The 27,717-nt window shown below is 43.5% G+C and overlaps 1 protein-coding gene across 3 annotated transcripts in view; it reads left to right on the forward strand.

Moving 5' to 3' along the window:
• Window positions 1-2,327: 2,327 nt before the first annotated feature.
• Window positions 2,328-27,717, forward strand: part of CHCHD6 (coiled-coil-helix-coiled-coil-helix domain containing 6) — a 363,492-nt gene continuing 338,102 nt past the window's right edge. Inside the window, exons 1-4 of one of the 3 annotated variants that reach the window (XM_073644940.1) lie at window positions 2,328-2,507; window positions 3,884-4,007; window positions 4,085-4,151; window positions 7,306-7,450. In XM_073644940.1, coding sequence (XP_073501041.1) covers window positions 2,370-2,507; window positions 3,884-4,007; window positions 4,085-4,151; window positions 7,306-7,450 — 474 coding nt within the window. In that variant the 5' untranslated portion in view covers window positions 2,328-2,369. The remainder of the gene's footprint in view (window positions 2,508-3,883; window positions 4,008-4,084; window positions 4,152-7,305; window positions 7,451-27,717) is intronic. The other 2 variants (XM_073644942.1, XM_073644941.1) reach the window with 2 other exon arrangements.

Consider the following 27,717-nt stretch of genomic DNA (forward strand, 5'->3'; position numbering starts at 1 on the left):
ATAGGGGATGGGGGATAACTCATACATAGGGGATGGGGGATAACTCATACATAGGGGATGGGGGGATAACTCATACATAGGGGATGGGGGATAACTCATACATGGGGATGGAGGGATAACTCATACATAGAGGATGGTGGGATAACTCATACATGGGGATGGGAGATATCCCTCCATCTCCATGTATGAGTTATCTCCCATCCCCATGTATGAGTTATCCCACCATCCTCTATGTATGAGTTATCCCTCCATCTCCATGTATGAGTTATCCCTCCATCTCCATGTATGAGTTATCCCTCCATCTCCATGTATGAGTTAACTCATACATGGAGATGGAGGGATAACTCATACATAGGGGATGGGGGGATAACTCATACATAGGGGATGGGGGATAACTCATACATGGGGATGGGGGGATAACTCATACATAGAGGATGGTGGGATAACTCATACATGGGGATGGGAGATAACTCATACATAGGGGATGGGGGGATAACTCATACATGGGGATGGAGGGATAACTCATATATAGGGGATGGGGGGATAACTCATACTCTGTACACTAATTTTCTTGCAAATAAAAGCGATAAAAAAAAAATTATCGCTTTTATTTGCAAGAAAATTAGTGTACAGAGTATGAGTTATCCCCCCATCCCCTATATATGAGTTATCCCTCCATCCCCATGTATGAGTTATCCCCCCATCCCCTATGTATGAGTTATCTCCCATCCCCATGTATGAGTTATCCCACCATCCTCTATGTATGAGTTATCCCCCCATCCCCATGTATGAGTTATCCCCCATCCCCTATGTATGAGTTATCCCCCCATCCCCTATGTATGAGTTATCCCTCCATCTCCATGTATGAGTTAACTCATACATGGAGATAGAGGGATAACTCATACATGGAGATGGAGGGATAACTCATACATGGAGATGGAGGGATAACTCATACATAGAGGATGGTGGGATAACTCATACATGGGGATGGGAGATAACTCATACATGGGGATGGGGGGATAACTCATACATAGAGGATGGTGGGATAACTCATACATGGGGATGGGAGATAACTCATACATAGGGGATGGGGGGATAACTCATACATGGGGATGGAGGGATAACTCATATATAGGGGATGGGGGGATAACTCATACTCTGTACACTAATTTTCTTGCAAATAAAAGCGATAATTTTTTTTTTATCGCTTTTATTTGCAAGAAAATTAGTGTACAGAGTATGAGTTATCCCCCCATCCCCTATATATGAGTTATCCCTCCATCCCCATGTATGAGTTATCCCCCCATCCCCTATGTATGAGTTATCTCCCATCCCCATGTATGAGTTATCCCACCATCCTCTATGTATGAGTTATCCCCCCATCCCCATGTATGAGTTATCCCCCATCCCCTATGTATGAGTTATCCCCCCATCCCCTATGTATGAGTTATCCCTCCATCTCCATGTATGAGTTAACTCATACATGGAGATGGAGGGATAACTCATACATGGAGATAGAGGGATAACTCATACATGGAGATGGAGGGATAACTCATACATAGAGGATGGTGGGATAACTCATACATGGGGATGGGAGATAACTCATACATAGGGGATGGGGGGATAACTCATACATGGGGATGGAGGGATAACTCATATATAGGGGATGGGGGGATAACTCATACTCTGTACACTAATTTTCTTGCAAATAAAAGCGATAATTTTTTTTTTGTCGACCAAAGCAAAAATGATGCAACTTTTGGAATTTTTTCGGCTAGTTTCCAAAAAATTGCCATAAATTATAACAGAAATGTATTGCTGCTCAAAGATGAATGAAAAATTGGCAAAAATACATTTTACTACAGCAGATGAAGAGATCAGAAGTGACCCTTCTGGGTGGGATTGGGGAGGGCGTGTCAATGCACCTGTAAGAAGCAGACGGACACACCTCTAGTGCACTACTAGCTTAATTTGCATATTAGTCTGATTTTTGTTATCAGTGGAGCATCAGATCTCTAAAAAAATGTGTCATTAATATTGGGGGACAAGCGTCTACAGAGCCGCCCCGCAACAGATTCAAATAAATTAAGATCAGACAGCGCCTAAATAAGAAGTTACAATAAACATAAATCTTCTGCCCTTGAGCCTGAACACTTTATTGTTTTATCTCCCAGTAAATCAATGAGTCAGGATCAGTCATGAGACTCTTATTAAAAGCACCAAGCAATAATAACCACAGCTCACAAGGACTACAACTCCCGGCGTTCCACGCTTCTTCCTGCTCTACTGGGATTGGCGGACAGGCAAAGCTTCATTGCCATTGGCTGGAGGCTTTTTACTGTGTCCCATGGTTGACGAACGTTCTGCGCATGCGGAGTCCTGTCCTGTCAGTCTGGGGCACGGTGGTTACTGTGGAGACGATAATGGGGGGAACCGAGAGCAGCGGCCGGCGGGTGTCCTACGGGCTGGATGAGGAGGAGCGGGTGCAGGTGCTGCGAGGAGTCAGGGTGAGAGCAGGGGGGATGGAGAGGGGGCCTGCCCCCAAATATGCCTGTACTGTGTGTGTATTATATATCTATCTATCTAGTGTATATAATGTTCTATATAAATATCTATCTCTGTGCAGTGTGTATCTAAATGATATATAATGTGCTGTGTGTATATATATATATATATATATATATATATATATATATATATATATATATATATATTTTATATTTGCATTTATTAACAGTGTTGCTTTGCATGATGGGAAAAATTGCGCCAACCCGACAGAATCCTTGGACGCGGCAGAAAACTATCACCGCCCCGGCGCAAAATATCACCGCCCCTCCCCCCTCTCCTCATCTGACTCCAAAATACAGAAAAAAAAGTCGCCGGTCACTTTTTATCACCTTTTTGCAGGGTTTCTCTTCGCTGTCAGTGAATGGAAACAAAGGCCCGAAAATCTGTCCTGAGGGGTCACATAATTATTTTTTTTCCTTTGGTATATGGCGCACATTTCTCTCTTCAGCACCCGTTATAGGAACATTTTTTTACACAGATTTTAGTATTTTGGGGTATTTTTCATATATTTTTTTTCATTTTTTGCATAGATTTTATTTTATTTTTTTTATTTTTTCTGTATTTTTCATTTTGTTGCACAGATTTTAGTCTTTTTTATTGTAGGGTATTTTTCATTATTATATATATATTTTTTCTTTTTGCACAGATTTAACTTTTTTTTTATTTTTCATTCTTTTTTTGCACAGATTTTAATCTTTTTTTATTTTATTTTTTTTTGGGGTATCTTTCATTATATGTTTTTTTTCTTTTATTTTGAGTATTTTTCATTATTTTTATTTTTTTTGCACAGATTTTTTATTTTTATTTTTGGGTATTTGTCATTTTTTTTTGTACAGATTTTTAGTATTTTTTTATTTGATTTTTGGGTATTTATATTTCATTATTGTATTTTTTTTTTTCTTATTCTCATTTTCATTTATAAATCCCAGCCAGGTGTACAAACATGGCAGACACAGGCTTTCTGTAGCCCCCGGCTGCCATTACTATACCATAGGCGTCGGAAAGGACACTCTTCTGCCATTTCCAACTATTTAAAGGCCTCTGTTGCAATTGACAGCTGCGTCCAAGGGCTTAAACTGCAGCAGGTGTATAATAACACGGCTCCTGAGCCTGCACCGCATGTGCAGTGCACAGCGTGGTCCTGCAAGGCGTATTGGGCGCGGACTTGACACCAGTTTGGGGTCTGTCTTAGATCAGAGCTCTCCAGGATATTCTTTACTAAAGCTCATTTGTTTCTAGTACATAGCTGCAGTGTAAAGAATGGGGGAAAAGACTTGAGAAGTAACTTAAATTTCTCCAATTGTTCATCCTTCAGCTTTCTGACGACATTGTAAATCGTATGAAAGAACTGCAGCGAGGGGAGCAAAATAGGACGTCGGGGACCAACCCATCGGATCAGACTTTACCTTCCAGGGGGCAGCCGGAATCACAAGACAAAGGTAGGATATATCCGAGTGCTGCACCTGGCGGCCGGGCCTTGTCTGTACACGGAGTAACGAGTTCCCTGTAATTCCAGGCTCTCAGCGATCGTCTACAGGAGGAGCCCGGCAGCCCACGTATGCCGAGGACGAGCTATACAGGAGGTCAGTGTTTGTGTATCCCAAACTAGGAGGGGACTTGTACCGAAATCTACTGCAAATATTTTGCTTTTCACAGCTTGTAAAATAATTATTACTCCAGTCACATCCAAAGCTGCATTAATATTTCTGCTTATTTCCAGTTCGCTTCGTTCTTAACTCCTTTTAGCAAAGTTCCCCAAACAGTGAAGATGTCGTCTCTTTAAACTTTTGGAAACTTCGTAGAACTATTTACATTGAGATTTATTTCTATTATTGTTTATCATTGATGATAAAGTTCAGACCTGATTCAGATGCCAGATCACAGCTCTAAAATTATAGGCGTCGTCTGGCTTGAAAAAAAGTTTTCAATGAGCTTAAAGGGGAAAAAGAAAAAAATTCCATTGATACACTTGATTCCTGGCAATCGTGCAGCACTGACACGTGACATAACAGTGTCTCGTGAGCCCTGGCAGATACAGTGGCGCCAGCTTGGGAGACAAGTATGTGTTGTTTTTCTTATATGGGACACTGTAGTATTTAAAGCTCCACTCCAGCGTTTATTTTAGCTGGAGTGGTGCAAGTAAACGAAGGTCCCTGCCCCCTGTCTTATACTCACCCGCGGCCATCTTCACCTTCTTTTGGCGCCACTCCGGTCTCGCTGCACCATTTTGTCACTGCAGCTTCTAACTGGTCAGAAGCTACGTCACAAGTTCTCAATGCAAGTCTATGACAGAAAGAACGAGACCCACATAGACTTGTATTGAGTTGTGACCTCCAGCGCGCTCCAGAAAACACTGATCACAAACGGGAGCGGCTCTGATAGACGGTGAAGACAGTGGCAGGTACTGAGTATCAGACCTTGGAAGCACCACTCCAGCGCTGCAATAAAAAAAAAAAAAACACTAGAGTGGAGCTTTAACTCCTTCATGACCTATGACGTATAGGTACATCATAGGTTGTGTCCCTGCCTTTGGCGCTGGCTCTGGCGCTGAGCCCGCATGTTTTCAGGCACATGACAGCTGATCTGATCAGCTGACATGTGGCCATGACAGCCACGGGTGGAATCGCAATCCACCCGCAGCTGTTAACTAGTTAAATGCCTCTGTCAATCTCTGACAACAGCATTTAATTCGCCTTTACCGGAAGTGTATCATAAGACCCGCCCATCCGCAACCCTGTCACATGATCGTGGGGCGCCCATGGGTTGGCATGACAATCCAGGGTCTGCAGGAGACCCCATGTGATAGGCTATGACAATCTGCTATGAGCGGCGCCCCCTGGCCGGTTTTCATAGCAGATGATCAATCCTGCTACACATAGCAGGGCTGCAGCTATGTGTAGCACAGGCGATCGGAGGATCGCAGCTTCTAGTCTCCCATGGAAACTATGGAAGCAGGTAAAAAGTAGAGAAAAAATGTTTTTAAAAATATATAAATGTTCAAATCACCCCCCTTTCGCCCCATTCAAAATTAAATAAAAAAACACACATACACATATTTGGTATCGCAGCGTTCAGAATCGCCCGATCTATCAATATATAAAAAGAATTAATCCGATTGGTAAACGGCGTAACGAGAACAAAATCCAAACTCTAGAATTAAGTTTTTTTTGGGCGCCACAACATTGCATTAAGATTCAATAACGGGCGATCAAAACATCTTATCTACCCCAAAATGGTATCAATAAAAACGTCAGCTCGGCGTGCAAAACATAAGCCCTCACCCGGCCCCAGAGCCCAAAAAATGGAGATGGTATGGGTCTCGGAAAATTGCGCCATTTTTTTTTCACAGACTTTTTTTTCACCACTTAAATAAAAAAGAACCTATACATGTTTGGTATCTGCGAACCCGTAATGACCTGGAGAATCATAATGGCAGCTCAGTTCTAGCATTTAGTGAATGTGGCAAAAATAAAAAAAACAACTGTAGAATTGCACTTTTTTTGCAATTTCACCGCACTTGGAATTTTGTTTTCCCGTTTTCCAGTTTTCCAGTGCATGATATGGTCAAACCAGTGAAGTCGTTCCAAAGTACAACTCGTCCCGCAAACAAACAAGCCCTCACACGGCCATATTGACTGAAAAATAAAAAAAGTTATGGCTCTGGGAAGAAAGGGAGCAAAAAAAAACGGAAAATCCCAAGGTTGTGATGGAGTTAATTAGGGGCCGTCCAGTAGTTGATAACCCCTTTAACCTTTTTCTTCTTTTAAAACATTAATATCAGCTATTTTCTCGAGATGGACAACTTTTTTTTTTCCACTTTTAGACTTCAGACCAGACCCTTAAAATTAATTCAGAAACTTCTACAAGCATAAATATTATTGAAGGCTAATGAGAAAAATCCCCTAAAATCAAGATGTATTAGATATACTAAAAACACACAACGTCAAGAACAAACCACCATAAAACCCGTAAGAGATCAGCGGAAAGTTACAAAACCCAATCAAGTGAAAAGATCACAATGGTGAGGTGTGTAATGTGATAGAGAGGAAACCCCGGCGCTGTCTCCTACCTAAGCCGCAGATGATGGCTCCCTAGGGAAAAGCATAACATGGCACCCCCGCTCAATGGTGGCTATCCGTATTAAAGCCCACTTTATGCCAAAAGATATTAAAGAAATAATACAGTATATAGGAACAGAAAATACCCAAGGGTAACTAAAGTTATCCACCATTGTCAACCTAAATCGATAAACACAACACAGAGTATTACAAAGATAAAATAATCAAATAGTCCTAAACATATAACATGTGCCCACCTTATAACGAGGTCCTCATATATATGGATTATACAGATTCCTTCAAAATCAAGTAACCAGAAAAAACATAAAGAACCACACGTGTCATAGGATACTCATCAGTCCGCACGATGTGCCTCCATGCGTTTCGCCTCTGGAAAATAGCTTCATCAGGGGGCAATTCTTTGAAGGACGTAGACAAAAAGGAGAGAACATTCTGCTGATATTATGTTCCTCAGATTCTGAAAATGAATTCAGACCCAAGACTAGACTCCTAAAATTACAGTATGGTCCAGTCTGCCGACCTAGCTTGCCCGACTGTTCCAGTAGTTCTCCCGCAGTGCACGCATGGCGTCAGGTCTGCAGGGTGCAGATTTGGTTTGCCGTCCACCATTTGGGTTTTCCTATTTTTGAGCGATCCTTGAATTTTGTGTCTTTTGCAGATATGAGAAGGAGCAAGCCATCATCCAGGAGGAACTGGCCCGTATTGCCAAGAGAGAGCGGGAGGCAGCGCAGGAGCAGTACAGCTCTGCCGTCCTTCGTGAGAAGAACTACACGAACCAGGAGCGCAGGAGGGCTGAACACCTGGTGAGTGAGACTTGTCTGCCAGCATAAAGGTCAGAGATGCAGTCAGGTAGGGGGAGATACCTGCGGCATCATATAAGGGGCAGCTCCGATTATAGACCGCTGTGCACAGCTGACGCCTAGTTAGAAGGAAACTCCCATCATCTTAGCATATTCCTCTGATAAGCCATCGCTTTATAATCCTGGGGGCCGACCTTGGGGACCCCTATTGCTCCTGACAGTAAAGGGGATGCAGCGCTGGTTTAGTGTAGTGCCTGCTCCTATTATTTTCTGACTACCTGATGTGAAAGTGGCTTTTCTTGGCTGCGTGGCCGGGCGTCTGGGGCGCTGCGGTGCAGAGGAAAGACAGAGCCGCAACACTGAATTAACCTATTAATTCTCACGATTGGTGACTCTCAACTCCCCATGTACACATGAACGGTCGCCTCGGGCCGGTGAGTGTGGGGGGATAAAGCGGCTGTTGAAAACCTTTGGCAGCTGCTTATCTCTGCCGACGTTATCTGTTGGCCCCCATACACATTATCTGGCCAGCCAATGCAGAAATCGACACTTTTGACTGACTTTACTGTTGTGTTTATGGGGCCTTTATCCCATTTATTGCACAGGTGTGATTTAGTGTAGCAACCACTATTGTCCACAAGGTGTCACCAGTGAACTTTACTGTGATTACGAGGACACCTGCTGGTTATAATAAAAATTACATATTTTTTTAATTATTTTTTGTGAGAATTTGCTTTTTTTTCTTCTTCACTCTTGGCAATACCATTACCCCAAATATTGAACTGCTGCCTTATTTTTATGTACCAGAGCTCCACCTACTCCACCCTCCCTTTAATTGGCTGTAAAGCACAATTACAGATCCACAAGTTCTTATTTAAAAAATGATCCCTCTTCTTTTTTGCTTTCTGGTTTGGGGCCAATGTCAGTCTCTGCTCCGGAAGACATAAATATTCTAAAAGGATTTAGCGATGGTGGGGATGAGCGCCGCTCTGGTGAATGCTTCATTTTATTCGGATTTGTAATTGCAGCAGCCTTCAGGCCCTGAGACATATTAACATGCAGCCTCTGTGCTGCGTCCCCTTGATGATTGGGTCTCTCCATCATTACTCTGCGCCTTGGATTTATTATAAAGACAAACACTCCAGGGCGGTGACAAGCTGAATTACGGCATGATCAATCCCCGATGGCCCCAGCACCGTGTTACAGTAATAAATATCTGCATGGCTGGAGGTCGGGTGACTCCAGCGTCGTCTCTGCTCGGTTGGGGTAACTTATTTTCTGTCTGCTCTCTATATGAAAATTGGAATATGTCTGGACTATGCGTTAATCTTCTGTAAACTCCCCAGATGCCAGCTGGTGTGAAACTACAACTCCCAGCATGCTCCCACAGATCAAGCACAGTTAACAATTTTGCATTGATCCCATCGATAACGCCCACTGCCTTTTTTCGGCGGAGATCTTTGTCGTATCCAGCACGCCCGTTTGCAGCCACTGTGGTCGATGTATTTGGATCCCAAAGGATCCCTCTACATCTCTTGGAGATTGAGAGTAGTCTATAAATTTAGGGGGTCTGAAGAGTTGATGCGAGTCGATCAGGGCAGGTGATCTCGCTTGTAACCCTTTAAAGGGGGTAGTCTATAAATTTAGGGGGTCTGAAGAGTTGATGCGAGTCGATCAGGGCAGATGATCTCGCTTGTAACCCTTTAAAGGGGGTAGTCTATAAATTTAGGGGGTCTGAAGAGTTGATGCGAGTCGATCAGGACAGGTGATCTCGCGTGTAACTCTTTAAAGGGGGTAGTCTATAAATGTAGGGGGTCTGAAGAGTTGATGCAAGTCGATTTTGCAGGACCCAGTCCAGTGGCCAAGTTTGTAATCTGTGGTCGCTGGACGGGAGGCCTGAGAACCGAATGGTACCTCTTTCTATTGATTAGCCAACCTGGCGCAATGATGACGTGGTGTCAGGCTGGCTAATCAAAAGAAGAACCTGATTGTAAGAGGCGGTTCTCTTTGCTCCCGTCCGGCCACCGCCGATTGGTGACTTGACTGCTGGTCTAGTATGAAGTCTAGTGGTCCATTTCCCTAGACCGTCCTGGGGTCTTCTAGGCCCAGAAACTGGCGCTGACTGTTGTACAGCCGGCACTTGCCTGTGAATGCCGGGATTGGAGATCACTCTGATCCCCCAAGTTTAACCACATGGATGCAGGATACAAGTGATTGAGTGATCTCAGGCCGACATCCCCTTTTACTTTGTGTACGTGCCTTCTTTTTCTGCTGACGTTACCAGGATGTCGCCATCACTCAGTCCTGTCACCAGCAACCTGCAAGGAAAGGGACACCCGGAGCTGCGCTCCCACAAAGGACGTCCGCATCTTCCTGCTGTCAGCGCCTCCCCTCCCCCTCCAACCTTGATCTGAAAAAATTAATTGCCGCTGCTAGAGATAATCTTATTCCTTTCTTAAATGTTATTAGCCTTCATGTAATTATCACTTACCCTCGCTCGTCTAGCTGGAATTATACAGCGTCAGATGCCCGGATGGCGGCGCCGGCTGTGCGAATACATATTTCTCACCTGTCTCGTCTCAGTGACCCGTATTGTAGCAGCAGCCGGGGAGGATGGAGGAGACAAGCAACATAGACTTTTTTTTTTTTTTCTTTCCTACCATTCCTTTCACATGATTAATATTTACATGGACGAGCGGCGGACGGTCACATCATCATCTGACAAGGAAGAGAGAGAGTAGAATCATCTATCTGGGATAGAAAACTGGAGCAGTGAACTCGCACCACTAAAGTATTGCTGCATAAAGATGGAAGAAACAGGCGGCGGCGCTCCAGGGATCCCAAAAATCAGCCCACGTGACCGAACCGTTTTCAAGCCTCTTTAATGTCTCGCTCCCTCTTTATCTCTGGCTCGCGCTCTCTCTTTATCTCTGGCTCGCGCTCTCTCTTTATCTCTGGCTCGCGCTCTCTCTTTATCTCTGGCTCGCGCTCTCTCTTTATCTCTGGCTCGCGCTCTCTCTTTATCTCTGGCTCGCGCTCTCTCTTTATCTCTGGCTCGCGCTCTCTCTTTATCTCTGGCTCGCGCTCTCTCTTTATCTCTGGCTCGCGCTCTCTCTTTATCTCTGGCTCGCGCTCTCTCTTTATCTCTGGCTCGCGCTCTCTCTTTATCTCTGGCTCGCTCTCTCTCTTTTTATCTCTGGCTCGCTCTCTTTTTATCTCTGGCTCTCTCTTTTTATCTGTCTCTCTCTCTCTTTTTATCTCTGGCTCGCGCTCTCTCTCTTTTTATCTCTGGCTCGCGCTCTCTCTCTTTTTATCTCTGGCTCGCGCTCTCTCTCTTTTTATCTCTGGCTCGCGCTCTCTCTCTTTTTATCTCTGGCTCGCGCTCTCTCTCTTTTTATCTCTGACTCGCGCTCTCTCTCTTTTTATCTCTGGCTCGCGCTCTCTCTCTTTTTATCTCTGACTCGCGCTCTCTCTCTTTTTATCTCTGGCTCGCGCTCTCTCTCTTTTTATCTCTGGCTCGCGCTCTCTCTCTTTTTATCTCTGGCTCGCGCTCTCTCTCTTTTTATCTCTGACTCGCGCTCTCTCTCTTTTTATCTCTGACTCGCGCTCTCTCTCTTTTTATCTCTGACTCGCGCTCTCTCTCTTTTTATCTCTGACTCGCGCTCTCTCTCTTTTTATCTCTGACTCGCGCTCTCTCTCTTTTTATCTCTGACTCGCGCTCTCTCTCTTTTTATCTCTGGCTCGCGCTCTCTCTCTTTTTATCTCTGGCTCGCGCTCTCTCTCTTTTTATCTCTGGCTCGCGCTCTCTCTCTTTTTATCTCTGGCTCGCGCTCTCTCTCTTTTTATCTCTGGCTCGCGCTCTCTCTCTTTTTATCTCTGGCTCGCGCTCTCTCTTTATCTCTGGCTCGCGCTCTCTCTCTTTTTATCTCTGGCTCACGCTCTCTCTCTTTTTATCTCTCTCTTTTTATCTGTCTCTCTTTTTATCTGTCTCTCTCTCTCTTTTTATCTCTGGCTCGCGCTCTCTCTCTTTTTATCTCTGACTCTCGCTCTCTCTCTTTTTATCTCTGACTCGCGCTCTCTCTCTTTTTATCTCTGACTCGCGCTCTCTCTCTTTTTATCTCTGTCTCGCGCTCTCTCTCTTTTTATCTCTGGCTCGCGCTCTCTCTCTTTTTATCTCTGGCTCGCGCTCTCTCTCTTTTTATCTCTGGCTCGCGCTCTCTCTTTTTTTATCTCTGGCTCTCTCTTTTTTTATCTCTGGCTCGCTCTCTCTCTTTTTATCTCTGGCTCGCTCTCTCTCTTTTTATCTCTGGCTCGCTCTCTCTCTTTTTATCTCTGGCTCGCTCTCTCTCTTTTTATCTCTGGCTCGCTCTCTCTCTTTTTATCTCTGGCTCGCTCTCTCTCTTTTTATCTCTGGCTCGCTCTCTCTCTTTTTATCTCTGGCTCGCTCTCTCTCTTTTTATCTCTGGCTCGCTCTCTCTCTTTTTATCTCTGGCTCGCTCTCTCTCTTTTTATCTCTGGCTCGCTCTCTCTCTTTTTATCTCTGGCTCGCTCTCTCTCTTTTTATCTCTGGCTCGCTCTCTCTCTTTTTATCTCTGGCTCGCTCTCTCTCTTTTTATCTCTGGCTCGCTCTCTCTCTTTTTATCTCTGGCTCGCTCTCTCTCTTTTTATCTCTGGCTCGCTCTCTCTCTTTTTATCTCTGGCTCGCTCTCTCTCTTTTTATCTCTGGCTCGCTCTCTCTCTTTTTATCTCTGGCTCGCTCTCTCTCTTTTTATCTCTGGCTCGCTCTCTCTCTTTTTATCTCTGGCTCGCTCTCTCTCTTTTTATCTCTGGCTCGCTCTCTCTCTTTTTATCTCTGGCTCGCTCTCTCTCTTTTTATCTCTGGCTCGCTCTCTCTCTTTTTATCTCTGGCTCGCTCTCTCTCTTTTTATCTCTGGCTCGCTCTCTCTCTTTTTATCTCTGGCTCGCTCTCTCTCTTTTTATCTCTGGCTCGCTCTCTCTCTTTTTATCTCTGGCTCGCTCTCTCTCTTTTTATCTCTGGCTCGCTCTCTCTCTTTTTATCTCTGGCTCGCTCTCTCTCTTTTTATCTCTGGCTCGCTCTCTCTCTTTTTATCTCTGGCTCGCTCTCTCTCTTTTTATCTCTGGCTCGCTCTCTCTCTCTCTATCTTTTTATCTCTGGCTCTCTCTCTATCTTTTTATCTCTGGCTCTCTCTCTATCTTTTTATCTCTGGCTCGCTCTCTCTCTTTTTATCTCTGGCTCGCTCTCTCTCTTTTTATCTCTGGCTCGCTCTCTCTCTTTTTATCTCTGGCTCTCTCTCTCTCTTTTTATCTCTGGCTCGCTCTCTCTCTTTTTATCTCTGGCTCGCTCTCTCTCTTTTTATCTCTGGCTCGCTCTCTCTCTTTTTATCTGTCTCTCGCTCTCTCTCTTTTTATCTGTCTCTCGCTCTCTCTCTTTTTATCTGTCTCTCGCTCTCTCTCTTTTTATCTGTCTCTCGCTCTCTCTCTTTTTATCTGTCTCTCGCTCTCTCTCTTTTTATCTGTCTCTCGCTCTCTCTCTTTTTATCTCTGGCTCGCTCTCTCTCTTTTTATCTCTGTCTCTCTCTCTCTTTTTATATCTGTCTTTCTCTCTCTTTTTATCTGTCTCTCTCTCTCTTTTTATCTCTGGCTCGCTCTCTCTCTTTTTATCTCTGGCTCGCTCTCTCTCTTTTTATCTGTCTCTCTCTCTCTTTTTATCTGTCTCTCTCTCTCTCTTTTTATCTCTTTCTCTCTCTCTTTTTATCTCTGGCTCGCTCTCTTTCTTTTTATCTCTGGCTCCCTCTCTCTTTTTATCTCTGGCTTGCTCTCTCTCTTTTTATCTCTGGCTCGCTCTCTCTCTTTTTATCTCTGTCTCGCTCTCTCTCTTTTTATCTGTCTCTCTCTCTTTTTATCTGTCTCTCTCTCTTTTTATCTGTCTCTCTCTCTCTTTTTATCTGTCTCTCTCTCTCTTTTTATCTGTCTCTCTCTCTCTTTTTATCTGTCTCTCTCTCTCTCTTTTTATCTGTCTCTCTCTCTCTTTTTATCTGTCTCTCTCTCTCTCTTTTTATCTGTCTCTCTCTCTTTTTATCTGTCTCTCTCTCTCTCTTTTTATCTGTCTCTCTCTCTCTCTTTTTATCTGTCTCTCTCTCTCTCTTTTTATCTGTCTCTCTCTCTCTCTTTTTATCTGTCTCTCTCTCTCTTTTTATCTCTGGCTCGCTCTCTCTCTTTTTATCTCTGTCTCTCTCTTTTTATCTGTCTCTCTCTCTCTTTTTATCTGTCTCTCTCTCTCTTTTTATCTGTCTCTCTCTCTCTCTTTTTATCTGTCTCTCTCTCTCTCTTTTTATCTGTCTCTCTCTCTCTCTTTTTATCTGTCTCTCTCTTTTTATCTCTTTCTCTCTTTTTATCTCTTTCTCTCTCTCTTTTTATCTCTGGCTCGCTCTCTCTCTCTTTATCTCTGGCTCGCTCTCTCTCTATCTCTGGCTCTCTCTCTATCTCTGGCTCTCTCTCTATCTCTGGCTCTCTCTCTATCTCTGGCTCTCTCTCTATCTCTGGCTCTCTCTCTATCTCTGGCTCTCTCTCTATCTCTGGCTCTCTCTCTATCTCTGGCTCTCTCTCTCTGGCTCTCTCTCTCTCTCTTTATCTCTCTCTCTCTCTTTATCTCTCTCTCTCTTTATCTCTCTCTCTCTCTTTATCTCTCTCTCTCTTTATCTCTCTCTCTCTTTATCTCTCTCTCTCTCTTTTTATCTCTCTCTCTCTCTTTTTATCTCTCTCTCTCTCTCTTTTTATCTCTCTCTCTTTTTATCTCTCTCTCTCTCTCTTTTTATCTCTGGCTCGCTCTCTCTCTTTTTATCTCTGGCTCGCTCTCTCTCTTTTTATCTCTGGCTCGCTCTCTCTCTTTTTATCTCTGGCTCGCTCTCTCTCTTTTTATCTCTGGCTCGCTCTCTCTCTTTTTATCTCTGGCTCGCTCTCTCTCTTTTTATCTCTGGCTCGCTCTCTCTCTTTTTATCTCTGGCTCGCTCTCTCTCTTTTTATCTCTGGCTCGCTCTCTCTCTTTTTATCTCTGGCTCGCTCTCTCTCTTTTTATCTCTGGCTCGCTCTCTCTCTTTTTATCTCTGGCTCGCTCTCTTTTTATCTCTGGCTCGCTCTCTTTTTATCTCTGGCTCGCTCTCTTTTTATCTCTGGCTCGCTCTCTCTTTATCTCTGGCTCGCTCTCTCTCTTTTTATCTCTGGCTCGCTCTCTCTCTTTTTATCTCTGGCTCGCTCTCTCTCTTTTTATCTCTGGCTCGCTCTCTCTCTTTTTATCTCTGGCTCGCTCTCTCTCTTTTTATCTCTGGCTCGCTCTCTCTCTTTTTATCTCTGGCTCGCTCTCTCTCTCTATCTTTATCTCTGGCTCGCTCTCTCTCTCTCTATCTTTATCTCTGGCTCGCTCTCTCTCTCTCTCTTTATCTCGCTCTCTCTCTCTTTATCTCTGGCTCTCTCTCTCTCTCTCTCTCTCTTTATCTCTGGCTCTCTCTCTCTCTCTCTATCTTTATCTCTGGCTCGCTCTCTCTCTCTCTATCTTTATCTCTGGCTCGCTCTCTCTCTCTCTCTCTATCTTTATCTCTGGCTCGCTCTCTCTCTCTCTCTCTATCTTTATCTCTGGCTCGCTCTCTCTCTCTCTCTCTATCTTTATCTCTGGCTCGCTCTCTCTCTCTCTCTATCTTTATCTCTGGCTCGCTCTCTCTCTCTCTCTATCTTTATCTCTGGCTCGCTCTCTCTCTCTCTCTCTTTATCTCTGGCTCGCTCTCTCTTTATCTCTGGCTCTCTCTCTTTATCTCTGGCTCTCTCTCTCTCTCTCTTTATCTCTGGCTCTCTCTCTCTCTCTTTATCTCTGGCTCTCTCTCTCTCTCTATCAATATCTTTCATTTCTGTTCAATCAGTTTTTACAGTTTTTAACCTTTTTGTTTCTGAATGTGTCCTGCCAGGACATGAGAGTCCTAGAAGGGGGGTGGTCTTGCTTCGGACCCCCACGTACATTGATGGACTTGATGCCTCACATCTGATGGTGATATTACACCTCACTTTCAGGGGTCTGGGGATGCAGTGGGACGATCCCGGGGGGGGGCTATACCGGCCGCCATATTGGTTTTCCCACACCCAGATGTCACTTTTTAACAACCTGACGACAGAGGACGACTCAAGGACTTACATTTCCTGGGATTCTGTAATATTCGCTGCTCGTCGCCCAATCAAACTTTCTGGAAAACAAAAAAAACCCTCCTTTCATCATCAAGCGCTGGCAGCCGCCGCAGTCTTCGTTTTGATGTGGGCTGTAAATTTTTGGAAGTAATTCCCGCAAACGTTGAGTCGTCTTTTTAATTGCGGTAATTGGTTTCCTGTCGGCACCGGCGCTGCGCCCGGTAACCGAACTCTTGAAGTGCGTCGTGATTAAAAAGAAGCTGCGAGCGCGTCTAATCAGGGGGGTTCGGAGACGTCCACACGCAGGATTAGGCCCTTTGAAATCGGGCTCGGTAATGTATTTCCAGCTGGTTGAGCTGACAGCGCTTTGCCTTTTGAAGATAGATCTTATCCGGAAATGTATCTACCTAATAGAACAATGAAATTAATTCTGGGAGACGAGGCCTCGTGCGGGATTTGTGGAGGAGCTAATAGGATTGTGGACCAGCGCTGGGTGGTTATCTCTAGGAGTCTAATCCCGGAACGGATAAACGCTTTCTTACATTTACGGTTGAAAAATAAATAAAATAAAATTCAATGAAAAAAAAAAAAAAAAAACAACTTTAAAAAAAATTATATATATATATATTTTTTTCTTATTTAGTTTTTTTTTTTTAATGAATAAGTCAAACTTCAGGGATTAACGATCGATGCAATTGTTGTAGAGATTACAAGAAGCACGAGGGTTTATAAAGTGCGGATGTGGGGGATCTCGAGGGCTACAAATGCTGAGGGATGAAATGCATGATGGGAAACCATTGTTACACGAATGTGTCTACATACTTCCACCTTCTATGGAAAAGCCTCTGTCTGACCTTTTACTTTCACTGTCTTGTCCTATAGGCTAGGATCTGCAACAGTTTTAAAGGACAATTGCACCTCTGAATTTTTTTTTTTTACTAGTCACATTTAGTATTAATCTGTATAAATCTAAGAGTAACTTTTAAAATGCATTATATTACTAATCCAGAGTTACATCCTGTATTATACTCCAGAGCTGCACTCACTATTCTGCTGGTGCAGTCACTGTGTACATACATTACATTACTGATCCTGAGTTACATCCTGTATTATACTCCAGAGCCGCACTCACTATTCTGCTGGTGGAGTCACTGTGTACATACATTACATTACTGATCCTGAGTTACATCCTGTATTATACTCCAGAGCTGCACTCACTATTCTGCTGGTGCAGTCACTGTGTACATACATTACATTACTGATCCTAAGTTACATCCTGTATTATACTCCAGAGCTGCACTCACTATTCTGCTGGTGCAGTCACTGTGTACATACATTACATTACTGATCCTGTGTTGCATCCTGTATTATACTCCAGAGCTGCACTCACTATTCTGCTGGTGGAGTCACTGTGTACATACATTACTTTACTAATCCTGTACTGATCCTGAGTTACATCCTGTATTATACTCCAGAGCTGCACTCACTATTCTGCTGGTGCAGTCACTGTGTACATACATTACATTACTGATCCTGAGTTACATCCTGTATTATACTCCAGAGCTGCACTCACTATTCTGCTGGTGCAGACACTGTGTACATACATTACATTACTGATCCTGTACTGATGCTGAGTTACCTCCTGTATTATACTCCAGAGCTGCACTCACTATTCTGCTGGTGCAGTCACTGTGTACATACATTACTGATCCTGAGTTACATCCTGTATTATACTCCAGAGCTGCACTCACTATTCTGCTGGTGCAGTCACTGTGTACATACATTACATTACTGTTCCTGTACTGATCCTGAGTTACCTCCTGTATTATACTCCAGAGCTGCACTCACTATTCTGCTGGTGCAGTCACTGTGTACATACATTACATTACTGATCCTGGGTTACATACTGTATTATACTCCAGAGCTGCACTCACTATTCTGCTGGTGCAGTCACTGTGTACATACATTACATTACTGATCCTGGGTTGCATCCTGTATTATACTCCAGAGCTGCACTCAATATTCTGCTGGTGGAGTCACTGTGTACATACATTACTTTACTAATCCTGTACTGATCCTGAGTTACATCCTGTATTATACTCCAGAGCTGCACTCACTATTCTGCTGGTGCAGTCACTGTGTACATACATTACATTACTGATCATGAGTTACATCCTGTATTATACTCCAGAGCTGCACTCACTATTCTGCTGGTGCAGTCACTGTGTACATACATTACATTACTGATCCTGAGTTACATCCTGTATTATACTCCAGAGCTGCACTCACTATTCTGCTGGTGCAGTCACTGTGTACATACATTACATTACTGATCATGAGTTACATCCTGTATTATACTCCAGAGCTGCACTCACTATTCTGCTGGTGCAGTCACTGTGTACATACATTACTGATCCTGAGTTACATCCTGTATTATACTCCAGAGCTGCACTTACTATTCTGTTGGTGCAGTCACTGTGTACATACATTACATTACTGATCCTGAGTTACATCCTGTATTATACTCCAGAGCTGCACTCACTATTCTGCTGGTGCAGTCACTGTGTGCATACATTACATTACTGATCCTGAGTTACATCCTGTATTATACTCCAGAGCTGCACTCACTATTCTGTTGGTGCAGTCACTGTGTACATACATTACATTACTGATCTTGAGTTACATCCTGTATTATACTCCAGAGCTGCACTCACTATTCTGCTGGTGCAGTCACTGTGTACATACATTACATTACTGATCCTGAGTTACATCCTGTATTATACTCCAGAGCTGCACTCGCTATTCTGCTGGTGCAGTCACTGTGTACATACATTACATTACTGTTCCTGAGTTACATCCTGTATTATACCCCAGAGCTGCACTCACTATTCTGCTGGTGGAGTCACTGTGTACTTACATTACATTACTGATCCTGAGTTACATCCTGTATTATACTCCAGAGCTGCACTCACTATTCTGCTGGTGCAGTCACTGTGTACTTACATTACATTACTGACCCTGAGTTACATCCTGTATTATACTCCAGAGCTGCACTCGCTATTCTGCTGGTGCAGTCACTGTGTACATACATTACATTACTGTTCCTGAGTTACCTCCTGTATTATACTCCAGAGCTGCACTTGCTATTCTGCTGGTGCAGTCACTGTGTACATACATTACATTACTGATCCTGTACTGTTCCTGAGTTACTTCCTGTATTATACTCCAGAGCTGCACTCACTATGCTGCTGGTGCAGTCACTGTGTACATACATTACATTACTGATCCTGAGTTACATCCTGTATTACTCCAGAGCTGCACTCGCTATTCTGCTGGTGTAGTCACTGTGTACATACATTACATTACTGTTCCTGAGTTACCTCCTGTATTATACTCCAGAGCTGCACTCACTATTCTGCTGGTGCAGTCACTGTGTACATACATTACATTACTGATCCTGTACTGATCCTGAGTTACATCTTGTATTACTCCAGAGCTGCACTCACTATTCTGCTGGTGCAGTCACTGTGTACATACATTACATTACTAATCCTGAGTTACCTCCTGTATTATACTCCAGAGCTGCACTCACTATTCTGCTGGTGCAGTCACTGTGTACATACATTACTGATCCTGAGTTACATCCTGTATTATACTCCAGAGCTGCACTCCCTATTCTGCTGGTACATTACTTATGGATTATTCAGTGGAGCTAACATTTTGCATAACTTCTCACTCTAATATCATGATTTATTCTTGCTGAGTGTTCATATTCTGTATTACCATCACTAATTATCGGCTTATATATTAGCACCTGCAGACCCTGTACTTGTATTTGGGGCGTGAATCAGCTTCTGGCAATAAATGTACAAACAGGAGACTGAAGGTAACAGAAGAAAGTTATGAAAATACAAAATAAAATGATGTAAATCCAATTCTGCTGCTGTGAATCCTGCTGCTAATGGGATATGTGTGAAGAGGCCGATTTACTGCTCTGGGCCGGAGGTGGAAGCGAGAACATCCTGAGGCCTGAAGAACGTCCAGCGCTGATACATTTACGAGGCCCAATTGGGCAGAACTCAGACAGGGATTTAATGAATCTTCTCAGACCCCAGATCTGGCCACCAGCAGATTTCTCTATAAAGATTTATATGGACAGACGCAGAAATATGTCCAACGTTTCCAGGGAGGAGCTCAGGATTTAGATGAGGAGCCGGTTCGCTTCCACCTTACAACCCAACACGTCCCAAAATGCAATGTGTACTCCATCTCGAATATACAGACTGGGGCCCGGGGCTTAATGCCCTGTCCAGCACAGTGTTATAGAGCACAACGATTGGATGCTGAACCGTGGCTGGACTGAACATTTGGAAATTGCCCCAAAGGCCCAGCAGGTGGCGTGCAGCTCCTCTCTGTACAGGGTATTCTAGATATAAAGAAGTTTCTGAGTTGTGAAAAAAGTGGGCGAGGGGTGGAAGAAATGTGGGGGGAATAATAGAAAAATGATTACTTACCTGTTTAAATCCTTCGTTGATCTAGTACAGCCCATTGCTTTAGCGTACTCCAGCGCTCTAGTGTACTCTGTCCCCTATCTATGTCGTAGCCCATCCCTCTAGCGTATGCCCATCCCCCTGGCTTATGCCCATCCCCTTGGCATACGCTCTTTGCTCTGGCTGTGCCCTTCGCACTACTCTCGCCCATCGCTCTGGCGTACTCCTTCGCTCTGGCGTATGACCTTCACAGTACTCTAGATTATCGCTCTACTGTAGCCCGTCGCTCTGGCGTATGCTTTTCGCACTACTGTAGCCCATCGCTGTACTGTAGCCCGTCGCTCTGGCGTATGCTTTTCGCACTACTGTAGCCCATCGCTGTACTGTAGCCCGTCGCTCTGGCGTAGGCCCGTCGCTCTGGCGTATGCTTTTCGCACTACTGTAGCCCATCGCTGTACTGTAGCCCATCGCTCTGGCGTAGGCCCGTCGCTCTGGCGTATGCTTTTCGCACTACTGTAGCCCATCGCTGTACTGTAGCCCATCGCTCTGGCGTACGCCCGTCGCTCTGGCGTATGCTTTTTGCACTACTGTAGCCCATCGCTGTACTGTAGCCCATCGCTCTGGCGTATGCCCGTCGCTCTGGCTTATGCTTTTCGCACTACTGTAGCCCATCGCTCTGGCTTATGCTTTTCGCTCTACTGTAGCCCATCGCTCTGGCGTATGCCCATCGCGCTCTGGCGTATGCCCATCGCGCTCTGGCTTATGCTTTTCCCTCTACTGTAGCCCATCGCTGTACTGTAGCCCATCGCTCTGGCGTATGCCCGTCGCTCTGGCGTATGCTTTGCGCACTACTGTAGCCCATCACTCTGGCGTACGCCCATCGCTCTGGCGTATGCTTTTCGCACTTCTGTAGCCCATCGCTCTACTGTAGCCTTTCCCTCTGGCGTATCTTGGCTGCAGAAATGACTTGCCATGTACCACTTGTGACCACTGCAGACAATGACTGTCTGGCCTCAGCCATTGCTGGAGCCAAGTACCCCGAGGGCAGATGGAGAGTATCATACAGTTGGCACTGGATCGGCAGGCAATTTACCAGGCAAGCTTTTCTTTCTTTCTTTTTGCTTTGCCCACTTTTTTCAAAACTTTTGCTGTAGACAATCGTCTCCTTTTTTGTCCCGCAAGGATCCTATGTATTAAATAAGGTGACCATAAGATTTGTAGGATTTTTGGTTGCCAGGATCTTCATGACTTGTAAGAGAACATGGCAGCAAGTGTTCATTGAGCTTACAGCTCCATCACATGGTCGGCAGTCATTGCAAAGGAAAGCTGAGTGCACCCATTATAGTATCATATGATCGGCCGGTCACAAGAAGTCCTGCTCCCGGTATTCCCAGCGATCAGTAGAGCTTTATAGGAGAACCTGGCAGCGAATGCTCCAGAGCGCCACCAGAGGGTGTATAAATGTACTGCCAGGATGCTGGAGCAGCAGATCTGCGCGTTCCTCTCTCTTTCCTTCTTCTCTCCCGGCTTGGTTGATTTGTCAGGCATTTACCGCCCCTCGCAGTCCCCGTTCCTGCTCTTCTCAGGCTGTTATCTCCTCTCTCTGAAGGTTAATTTGCGTTCGGAGGGTTTGTGCAGATTTCGGCAGCTGATGTTCTTGCCGTGACTTTAATGGCTGGCGAAGCTCTGCAAACTTATTGCGGCACTTCCCCCTCCGCTCCCCTCTCACCGTCACGCTCGCTGTTTTCTATCCTGCACTTTCTCTGAAAATAAAGCTTTTAGATTTCTTTTGAAGTCAGAATTTTTGTCCTGTCGGCTCAGATCCCGATTTTTTATTTATTTTTTTCAAAGCAGAAGCATCTAACGTAGTTGTAACCGCATAAAATGATAATGTCGCCTTCTTCACCATAAGCAGATTCTGCGCCTGTAAGAAACGACTCCTCAATCTTTCAGATGTCAATTATCAACTTCCAGCCAACAACAGCAGATGAACTTCACGCCTGAGGGAGTCGCCAATAAACAGATATAAAAAAGCAATCACAGCAAAAAAATCTGTAGCCTTCAATGGTCGCACGGCACGAGATGATGGAGTCTGCACATTTAAGGTTCGGTTATTCCAGTGACCACGAAAAAACTAAGGAAAAATTGCAGTAAAAGGAATCAAGGAGTAACGTTTTTTCCTGTGGAGAGTGACATGTCAAGCCTGGCATGCCAAAGTGAGGAAACTTTTAAGCTTTGCAATGCTCCTCTGGAAAATTAAATATGCAAATTGTCTCTTCAGAGAGGAAGAGGACTAGAACTCCAGTGGCACATATTGGAAGTAGTGATCCTAAAAGTCAATATCAACCCTTTAATGAGCCTTGTCGCATGAAGGCCAAAGCAGAATCTCAATTTGCAGACAATGTGTTTCTGGGTTTTGCTCCTCATCAGTGCAAAGTGTGAGATCTGGTTTGGCTGGGTGAGAGGCACCTGACCAGGATTCAATGGGTAACTTTTCTCTTTGTGGAGAGCGACATGTCAAGCCTGGCATGCCAAGGTGAGGAGACTTTTAAGCCTTGCAATGCAAAGGAATAAAATGGTTGAAAATTATCCTGTTGTCATCGTAGAGACTCCAGTGACTCGTTATTGGTTCTTCTATCCCAAGTCATATAACAAGGCTCGTTAAAGAGTCTAAAATGATATTTAGGATCATTACTTCCAATAGGTGGCACTAGAGTTCAAGTCCTCTTCCTCTCTGAAGAGACAATTTGCATACTTCTTCTATGGGCAGCTTTATTATTGGACGTTGGGCCAGTATACAATATTGTTTCTAGAGTTTCTCTATCTAATATCATGGTTTGCTTAATTAAAAAAAAGGACAGAAATATCATTTTGTAGGGGGTTGAAAGAATTTGATAAGAAGTTGTAAAGAGAGTATAGTTTCATTGATCGAAGAAGCGCAATCTAGAGAACAGGCGCAGCACAGGAGAAGTCTTGAAAAAAGTTTGAGGTTTTGATAAGGGCATGAAGATGACTGAGTTATTATTAGAACAAGAGGGATGGATAAGATGCTTTATGAGGATATGGGGAGAAGATGCACTATATGGACAAAAGTATTGTGGTACCTATCAAATCCAATTTTAAATCCACAGGTATTAATATGGAGGTGCTTCCATCCTCATGGTGTTGGATGGGGCTGAGATCCTGGCTCTGTGCGGCCGCTCATGTTCTCCTCCATGTCTGTATGGATCTTGTGCACTGGGCACAGTCATGGGGAACAGAAAAGGGCAAACCCCAAACTGTTCCCACAAAGCTGAAGCTACAATTGTCCACAATGTCTTCTGCTGAAGATGAAGATTTCCCATCACTGGAGCTGAGGGTCCGCGGCCGCCCCCTGATAACAGCCCAGAGCATTATCCTCCTCCACCATCTCTACAGCTGGCACGATGCAGTCTGGTGGGAACGTCCTTCTGGAATCACCAGACTCCTCCATCAGATAGAGAAGTATGATCCGTCACTGCACAGGACACGTCTCCTCCAGAGCCCAGTGGTGGCAGCTTTACACCACTCCATCCAACGCTCGGCATTGTGCTTGGTGATGTACGGCTGCAGGCAGCTGCTCGGCCATGAAGCTCTTGGCCTGGTCGCAGTGTTTATACCAGAGGATGTCTGGACTCTGCAGTTATGGGGTCAGCAGAGCGGTGGTGAATTCTCTGCCCTCTGATCCTCAGCACTCGGCCCCCAGCTCTGTAACGTTATGGGGTCTCCACTTCGTGGCTGAGTGGCTGCGGTTTCTTCCACTTCTCAATAATATCACTGACAGGTGATGGGGGAAGATTCAGGGGGAAGAAATGTCATGGACAGACTAGTTACCCCGGTGGCTCCTATTACAGGACCGCGCTGGTATCATGGGGCTCTGCACCACCGGCTGATCTGTCAGATGGTAGTAAAGGTAGACAGCATGGCGGGGGGCTGGAGGTTATACACAGAGGACAATGGTGCTTGATGTTATACACTGGGGACAATGAGACCTGATGTTATCCACTGGGGGGCAGTGTGGCTGAATATTCTGCACTGTGAGAAATGGGCCCGAATGTTATACACCGGGGGCAATGGGTCCTATACTTTTCTCCAAATAGTGTATATGAGGGATCAAAATTGTGAATAGTGCAATCCGGAGAGCAGGTGCAGCATGGGAGAAGTCTTGAAGTATAAGGCTTTGATAGGATAAGAAGGGAGTTCCAAGTCCCTGGAAGAACAGAGGGTGGATGAGGGGACAGAGCTGTGGATAGGTTTTTTGGCTAAGAATATTGGGTTTAGTTAGGCCCAATGGTTACACTAGATGAGGTGTATGACTTGGAGCCAGATAATATCATCCGGCCGCGCTGCTTATTACAGCTCACATGGGGGAAACAAAAGTCCTGTATGACTAGTGCCTTAATAATAAAAAGTATAGATAGAAAGTAATGCAGGAAACCTTTGAGATCCAAAGCTGATCCGTGTCCTAATATTTATTTCAAATTTTTTTTTGCAATTGTCCATAATTTCCGTCCCAGTGCATTCAGCGCTGATGCCCCTGAGAGGGTTAATAACGCAGTCTGACTATGATGCATCTGGGAAGGGAGAATGGGCTTGACCTGAATAATAATATTCATCTATATTCACGCCGGTCCTTTGTGTGTCTTGATTACGCCCCGGGCTGCTCACAATGACACAGATTAATATGAAGATTACACCTGAACTACCAGGCATCTGTTCAGCACCCTTGTGACCAGGACCTGCGCGGCACCCGGCACACACTGCTGCTTGTAAGGGCGCCCATCTACAACATTGATTTGTGTCTTTCCCCTCTACCTCTCCCAAAACCGTCACATCATTAATTTCGGCCCCTTCCCCCTTCTTACTCTCTTCACAGTCCTTATCTAGGGCCACCTGCATGTGTGTCGGGGAGATAGCTCAGTGACTTCTTCCTTGGGATTTAAGTACTGGGCAATAGCTTACACACAGCCCCATTCTCTAGATGACTGCTCGGACATGATGTAGGAAGCCTTATCTTAAGGCTGACACACATTGGACATTAATAGAAAAACATGTGTCCGTGGCGTGTGCAGAATGTCAATGAGGTTCCCTGCGCCTCCTGCGCTTTCTCTCCCACAGACAGGATCAGTCAAGTGCTGCCTTCAGTGTCCACGTGACACTTGCGTTAGTTCTGGCCTGATATAATGCCCCCTACTGTACGTATTTATATATTCTGGTGGATAAAATGACCAAGACTATATATTTTTTTTCATGTAATACTCAATAATATAATAATGTAATACTAAATGGATTTAACTACTATAATTCTACCCCCTATGTACAAGAATATAACTACTATAATACTGCTCCTATGTACAAGAATATAACTACTATAATACTGCTCCTATGTACAAGAATATAACTACTATAATACTGCTCCTATGTACAAGAATATAACTACTATAATACTGCCCCTATGTACAAGAATATAACTACTATAATACTGCTCCTATGTACAGGAATATAACTACTATAATACTGCCGCCTATGTACAAGAATATAACTACTATAATACTGCTCCCTATGTACAAGAATATAACTACTATAATACTGCCCCCTATGTACAAGAATATAACTACTATAATACTGCTCCTATGTACAAGAATATAACTACTATAATACTGCCCCCTATGTATAAGAATATAACTACTATAATACTGCTCCTATGTACAAGAATATATCTACTAGAGTACTGCTCCTATGTACAAAAATATAACTACTATAATACTCCCCCCTATATACAAGAATATAACTACTATAATACTGCCCCCCATGTACAAGAATATAATTACTATAATACTGCTCCTTATGTACAAGAATATAACTACTATAATACTGCCCCCTATGTAGAAGAATATAACTACTATAATACTGCCCCCCATGTACAAGAATATAATTACTATAATACTGCTCCTTATGTACAAGAATATAACTACTATAATAATGCTCCTATGTACAAGAATATAACTACTATAATACTGCCCCTATATACAAGAATATAACTACTATAATACTGTGCCCTATGTACAAGAATATAACCACTATAATACTGCCCCCTATGTACAGGAATATAGCTACTATAATACTGTCCCCTATGTACAGGAATATAACTACTTTAATACTGCTCCTATGTACAAGAATATAACTACTATAATACTGCGCCTATGTACAAGAATATAATACTGCTCCTTATGTACAAGAATATAACTACTATAATACTGCTCCCTATGTACAATAATATAACTACTATAATACTGCCCCCTATGTACAAGAATATAACTACTATAATACTGCCCCCTATGTACAAGAATATAATACTGCTCCTTATGTACAAGAATATAACTACTATAATACTGCCCCTATGTACAAGAATATAACTACTATAATACTGCCCCCTATGTACAAGAATATAACTACTATAATACTGCCCCCTATGTACAAGAATATAACTACTATAATACTGCCCCCTATGTACAAGAATATAACTACTATAATACTGCTCCTATGTACAAGAATATAACTACTATAATACTGCCCCCTATGTACAAGAATATAACTACTATAATACTGCACCCTATGTACAAGAATATAACTACTATAATACTGCTCCCTGTGTACAAGAATATAACTACTATAATACTGCCCCCTATGTACAAGAATATAACTACTATAATACTGCTCCTATGTACAAGAATATAACTACTATAATACTGCCCCCTATATACAAGAGTATAACTACTATAATACTGCTCCCTGTGTACAAGAATATAACTACTATAATACTGCCCCCTATGTACTAGAATATAACTACTATAATACTGCCCCCTATGTACTAGAATATAACTACTATAATACTGCCCCCTATGTACAAGAATATATCTACTAGAATACTGCCCCCTATGTACAAGAATATAATACTTCTCCTTATGTACAAGAATATAACTACTATAATACTGCCCCTATGTACAAGAATATAACTACTATAATACTGCCCCCTATGTACAAGAATATAACTACTATAATACTGCCCCCTATGTACAAGAATATAATACTGCTCCTTATGTACAAGAATATAACTACTATAATACTTCCCCTATGTACAAGAATATAACTACTATAATACTGCTCCTATGTACAAGAATATAACTACTATAATACTGCCCCCTATGTACAAGAATATAACTACTATAATACTGCCCCCTATGTACAAGAATATAACTACTATAATACTGCCCCCTATGTACAAGAATATAACTACTATAATACTGCTCCTATGTACAAGAATATAACTACTATAATACTGCCCCCTATGTACAAGAATATAACTACTATAATACTGCACCCTATGTACAAGAATATAACTACTATAATACTGCTCCCTGTGTACAAGAATATAACTACTATAATACTGCCCCCTATGTACAAGAATATAACTACTATAATACTGCTCCTATGTACAAGAATATAACTACTATAATACTGCCCCCTATATACAAGAGTATAACTACTATAATACTGCTCCCTGTGTACAAG

The sequence above is a fragment of the Phyllobates terribilis genome, unplaced genomic scaffold (genome assembly GCF_046119375.1).
Source record: "Phyllobates terribilis strain yellow unplaced genomic scaffold, ASM4611937v1 Scaffold_8__6_contigs__length_399053987, whole genome shotgun sequence".
Taxonomy (NCBI): Eukaryota; Metazoa; Chordata; class Amphibia; order Anura; family Dendrobatidae; genus Phyllobates; species Phyllobates terribilis.